The sequence below is a fragment of the Morone saxatilis genome, unplaced genomic scaffold (assembly GCF_004916995.1).
Source record: "Morone saxatilis isolate NCDOM2014 unplaced genomic scaffold, NCSU_SB_2.0 Contig0, whole genome shotgun sequence".
Classification (NCBI taxonomy): Eukaryota; Metazoa; Chordata; class Actinopteri; family Moronidae; genus Morone; species Morone saxatilis.
This window is the reverse complement of record NW_023339650.1, coordinates 3,504,689-3,511,203: the sequence shown is the minus strand read 5'-3', so window position 1 is coordinate 3,511,203 and position 6,515 is coordinate 3,504,689. Positions and strand designations below refer to the sequence as shown.

At 40.2% G+C, this 6,515-nt stretch overlaps 1 protein-coding gene across 1 annotated transcript in view; it reads left to right on the top strand.

Annotated features, from left to right (window-relative positions):
• cubn (cubilin (intrinsic factor-cobalamin receptor)) overlaps nucleotides 1-6,515 on the top strand; it is an 84,106-nt gene that overhangs the window by 9,213 nt on the left and 68,378 nt on the right. Inside the window, 1 exon segment of the mRNA XM_035656309.1 lies at nucleotides 5,313-5,402. Coding sequence (XP_035512202.1) covers nucleotides 5,313-5,402 — 90 coding nt within the window.

Sequence of the window (6,515 nt, the reverse complement as noted above, 5' to 3'; positions counted from 1 at the left end):
TGCTGTGGTCGCTGCTTGTTGTCCCCCATCGTTGTTGTCGTCGTCGTCATAATCTTCCTGTTCATCATCATCAGTCACTACTATTAGTGTACTTGTTGCTACTGTTGTTGCTGTGCACCTCTGTTGGGTCTCTGTAAATAATGTTATAAGGAGTTCGGTCTTGATTGCTCTATATGAAGTGTCCTGAGATAACTTCTGTGATGAATTGGCGCTATACAAATAAAATTGAATTGAATTAAAATTGAAATCCATCAATATATGCATGTTTATTATAATTTTTGACATAACACAAAAGCACCTGGTAACTCAAACTTGACATCAAAAAACACTTTTATGTCATGTTTTGTGTCACTTAACACACCCCAAATTCCACTGAACACAGTTTTATGACATTGCATCTTCGACGCAGTTGACTGACCTGCTTCTAACTGATTGATTTCAATTTAATTTAGGTTAACAGATAAACACAGATACTTAAGGGATGGTTTCATTGATGATTATTTCATCACACAGTTTCGCATCTGCCCTCTGGCAGGCTCATATTAGGCAAGTCTCTTGACATTGACAATCAATCAATATGACAAAGGGCAACCTGTGTAGAAGAAGAAGAAGAAGAAGAAGAAGAAGAAGCAGGAGGAAAATGTTTTTACAAATTAATTTACCTCAACAAAGTCAAAATGGCAGGAGCCTCCCTCGACATCAAAAGACAGGAAGTTGAGGGTGACCACATAGCCCTCCGGCTGGTTAATGACCCACTCACAGTCCTTGTTGTGTGGATAGGCGTTGGGGTGATAGGGAGAGTGTAACTGCCCAGTTCCAGACAAAGTACCTCCACAAGCTGGGTAAAAGGAGGATTAAACGTTGGTCAGTGGCTAATGGAATGTAATCTATGGATTCAAATCTTTGCCTGGATCTGTGATAATGCCTTCATCATGCATCATTTACTGGTGTTCCTCCATTTTCCCATCAAACATTACTCGAACAAAAATTGCACAAATCTCGCCCTCCCTTCATTTTGATCTGGCACCCCTAACTGATAATCTTTGCATTGTGCACTCGTATGCATGACAAATTTGAGAATCTTGAGGCTGCATTTAGATTTCAATGGCTTTCATTAAGATTGTCCATGACCTGACAACTTTCATTGAGAAACTCGTCAGCAATTTTAGCCTAGACCCTAGCATTGTAGACCGGGGTTCTTTACTTCCTCACTAACACAGCCAGTCTACAGTTGTATGCGATGCAAAGTTTGGCCAGTCCTTGACAAATAACACATTTTGGTCATTTTTACACTGAAAAGATGCAAACCCAGCCTCTTGAGGGTATGAAACATAGAACACAATATTGGCAGTAAACATTAATGCATTGTGTCATTTTCTTTCATGAATTTAACAAAATAAACAAAACAAAAAACATTGTGGCATAAGTAAGTAAGTAAAGCTTTATTTAGCACTTTTTTAATACAGAGTTACAAAGTGCTTCACAAACAAACGAATAAAAATATAAGGAGTGGAATGGGAAACAAGGAGATCTGAAAAGTAACTGGGGGCAAGGTCATAAAGTACCTTATATGTAATCAGAAAATTAAGAAACATCCAGTCTTTGGTGGCAGCTAAGCAGCCATGGAGAAAGGACAATTGATTTAGATAAAAAATCAAGGGCTGATGTACACAAATTGTTAAACCAGCTAACTTGATCATTAATATTGAAGAAGTGAAGAGGGGAATTGGCCAGACTCAAAAATGTGGCTGCTGACTGATTATTTAAGACGCAAGAGTGGATTATACGTTTCTGGGATGGTGAAGCAGTTGTAAAATGTGTATCAAAAGTAATACATTTGTGGTCAGAGACAAAATCATGCATATTCAGGGAACTAAGAGACAGATCCAGAGTAAAAACTAAGTCAAGGGTGTGCCCACGGTTATGTGTAGGGCCTGAGACGTGCTGCACAAGGTCAAAAAATTCACAAATGTTTAAAAAGTCACTAGCTGTAATGGCCCAATCAAATTTGAGCGCAAGAGAGGACAGTAGGTCAGAGAATTCAGTGAGGAAACCACTGCTGGAGTTGGAATTGGGGGGACGGTAAATGATTATACAGCATATTGGGTTTTCAGGCACAATAAAAGTTGTTTATCAGTTCTTGTATTTGGGGTTTCTTAACATTCCTCCTAGCATAAGGCTCCAAGTCCTGCAATATTCTTGGGGTGTCTTGCATGCACAGCTCTTTTAAGATCTGCCCACAATTTTCAATGATATTTAAGTCAGGGACTGTGAGGGCCATTCCAAAACCTTCAGCTTGCGTCTCTTGAGATAGTCCATAGTGGATTTCAAGGTACATTTAGTATCATTATCCTGTTGTAGAAGCTTTTCTCTTTTTGGCTTAAGCTTTTTTACAGAATGTGTGATGTTTGCTTCCAGGATTTTCTGGTATTTAGTGGAATCCTTTCTTCCCTCCACCCATGCAATGTGTCCTGTGCCAATGGCTGCAGCACAACCACGAAACATGATACATCCACCCCACTGCTTAATCGTCCTTCAGATTTTTTGCATTCCCATGGAGGTTTCAATTTGCCTTTTTGACCAGCATAGAAGCAGTACTCTCTGAGGGTATCCTTGGTCTTTCAGATCTCATCTTGACCTCCACAGTTCCCCTAAACTTTCATCTCTTAATTACATTTCAAACTGTGGAAACTGCAAGCTATGAAACAACGCTATGCTATCTTCTTTTAGCCATCTCCTGCATTGTTGACATCAGCGAGCATCATTAACTTTCATTTCTCGAGTCTTACATAGCTGCTTAGAGAAACCCATGGTTGGTGAGCACACAAGGTTTGAAGAGTCAGAGTATTTGTGATGGGCTGAAATTGGCACCAGCTTACATTTTCTAATGACATGCCAGGACTAAAGAGCTGATGAAAATCTGGGACCTTGTAAAAAGAGGGTTGATAACATGTGAGGGCTTGTGCATCTTACATATATGAATGGCTTTAGACCTGTACCAGTGGCAGCTTTTTTACTCAAGGCCGAGAAGGCAGGGTGGAAGGGGGGTTCTTTATGTTATCTCTTTCAAAATTCAGATTTCAGTCCTGACTTTTGTAATTTGGTGAAGGTATCTTCTACTCCAACCCGAGAGAGAGAGTCAAATGGGCCTTCTGCCTCTCTAGAGCAGTGTTTCTCAAACTTTTTTGGATCAAGTACCACTTAGCCAGTAAAAAAAATCATGGATGACCTAACTCCCAAGTATCCTCCAAAACAATATAGGCCTACTTTAACAATATATATTACAACAGTTTTATAAATAGCATAGTACTACTACTCACTCATTGTCTCTGTTGCCATCTTAATGGGAAGAATATTGCTGTTTCTGCTGAGACATCAGTGAATCCAAACTAGAGAGTTTTAGTCTCATATCAGGGACCACATTGATCCAGTTGCGCTGCTTTGATTTCAGACCAACAAGTGTGGAAAATCCAACTTCACAGTTGTAGGTGGTTGGAAATGGCATCAGCAATTTCAGAGCACAGTCAACCAACTCAGGGTGCTCAGGTCGGATGTGGACCCAAAAGTCTGTCAAACATTTCTCTCTGAAAGATGTCTTAAGTGCCCCATCAGATGCAATGTCCACAAGGCTATCAACCTGTCTTGGTGGAAGCTTGGAACTGACCTGTTTGATGTGTGTTTTGTCTCCTGGTGATCAAGACGGACCACAATTCTGAGACAAGCAGCTTTAATTTTGTCCAGGTATGCCAATTTTGTTTTTTAAAAAGACGTGTGTTCATTGATTTGCTTTTGATTTTATTTACATTTTCATTTCACAGATTTGTCCAGTACTGCTTTGAGGCACTGGGGCATTTTTTTTTTTTTTTTTTGCCAGTTGTTCTCTCTAGTGATGATTTAAGTGTAACTTTTTATTATTTTTTTCAGGGCAGATTGGCATTGAGAGGGGATGATCTGGTTTCTTCTATATCCTATATTCTGTCCCGTAGCACGCAGATTAATATCTGCCTTGTAATATTGTACAAAAAAAATAATCGTTTACTTAAAAGATCTACCTCTTTGAACCGGCTCGTTCGCAACTGACACATCACTAGTTCTCTGTGAATGCAACAGTGTGTTGCCGTGATGGATGGTGCTACTGTGCGTACACAAGTTGCCAGTCAAAAATTGCCTCTCCTTTGGTGTTGGTCGGCAGGGAACGGCAAAAATGAAATCATCATGTACTCCACGAGTGTAAATGTACCTTACAAAACACAGCAGATGTGCCTCATTCCCAATATCAGTTGGCTCATCCAATTGTAGTAAGAAAAATGGGCTTTGGCGTAAACGTGTCATCAGCTGATCTTCTACATTTTCAGCCATGCATGTTATTCGCCGCTGGACAGAGGTACCCTGTTAATTTCAGCGCTTGCTTTCCCCCCAAATAATATGCTAGCCATGACCTTGGCAGGGTTTGACTAAATTCTCACCTACTGAATGAGGTTTCTAATTTTTTGCAATCAACAGTATGTAGCCTCTGTTCATATTTTCCCCAGGTGCAAAAAACTGTTAGGGCTCCTTTGTCATGTGTTTCTTAAGTCATTGCGTTTTCTCTCAAAAAATTGGCTGGGTTTCTCTCTTAAGCCACCGATCCATGATCTTTACAGCTAGATACTGTAAATGGTTAGAACACACTGATTTTTTACAGGAATCGTAAAACAGTGGTGTAGCAGTGGCTTAAAATAGTTGCAAACACCCAGCTACATTGCTAATGTCCGACAACACCGCCAACAACCAATTTTAATAATAATGTTTTAAATTTACTTACTAATTGGCTTAATTTTGAAAACAATACCTGCATGGTACTCCCTACTAAGATTTGTTGTCGCACACAGACAGTGAGAAACACTTAATTTAAAACAAATTTGCGGACCACTTGGGGTCACTGAAATGTCAAGACTGGCTAAACATTGGAAGGGAGCAGACCCGGAGCTGAGCTGGATCAAAATTGAACAGTAGCTAGTTAGCCCTTTCAAACCTTTGGATGCTGTCTCACATGGTTCAACTACTAATAGACATGATCACTCTTCAAACCCAATACTGGTATGGTGTGTCACACTCGAGACAATCATTTGCCTCTCTGGGTGGCTGGGTGGGTGGGAATTAATGGCTTATAAAAGGGATATACACAGTTGGGTACTGTATCTTTTACTCATTATTGCCCTAGGAGATATATTGTTAAACAAAACAGGCATCATGTATAATGCATACACAAAACATAAATAATGTCATATCATCTTTGTGTGTAAATGTGCGGAATCTCACCAACGGTGTAGACAGCCCTGAAACCAGCCCGGCTGACTGAGCTGTCGGACCTGAAGCGAATCCACAGGAAGTTGGAAGACGAGAGAATGGGAGCTGGCAGGGTGCTCCCACAGTATCTCCCGATCAGAGGATCGGTCTCTGTTCTGCCATCACGAACCTGGAAAGAAAGGGGATAGAAGAAGAAGCGGCAGGTAGGAAGAGGCTGTGTGAATATCGTCAATGAAAACAATGACAAAAAATATCCGCTTGTGAACTATTTTTCATAAAAGAAAGTATAGAGTGAGACTTCTAAAAACAAGAACAATGATTTAACGTCTTGCATTTTTAATGAATAAAAACTGCACAGCAATGTGAAAAATGGGCGAATAGAAAGAAGAAATAAATCAGGACATATGTTTGTGAGTCATAAACAAGTCCTACCTCCACATAGTCAAAAGTGCAGCTGGAGTGACTCTCCAGGTTCATATCAGTGAAGTTGAGGGACACTTTTTCACCCACTGGCAACCTGACCAAATAGACACACTGGTGGTTGTGGGCATAGTTGTTAGGCCAGTTAGGTGAGATGATGATGCCCTCACTTTCAGTGAAGATACCGCCACAACCAGGATCAGCTAAGACACAACACAAACCGGGGTAAATGGTGAATAGACTTGAACTTAAATGGACTAGTCTTCCAACCACTCAAAGAGCATCCCCCTTGCCTCACCTTTTAGTTCCAAGCATGTAGGAGTAAACTACGGTCACCACAATACTCGCAAAAAACACGGAAGGCCCTATGTTGCTGTGACAAGTGAATTTTTCCCATTGTGGGATTAATAAAGTTATCTATCTATCTAGTTTGAGTCAGATGAGCTTCTAAAACCTTGCTTTTGTATTTGAGCAGATTAAAAACGGTTGACATTATATGCCCATCCAAACGTACATCTGTTACAGTAAAATATGTACAGTGCAGGTGTGTTTACCAGCTTTTTTTTTTTGTTTTGTATCCAGTTTTGCAGGAATGCACTCTACACAATTATTGGTTTTGTTCTGGTGAAAAATCTACCAAATTTACATGTTTTCTGTGTAATAATCTGGTGGGAGTGTTCAAGTATTTTTTCGAATTTAAAATCCTCCTCACCTACAAAGCTCTTCATGGTCAGGCCCCTTCATATCTTAAAGAGCTCATAGTACCCTATTACACCTCTAGAACACTGCAATCTCTGAATGCAGGG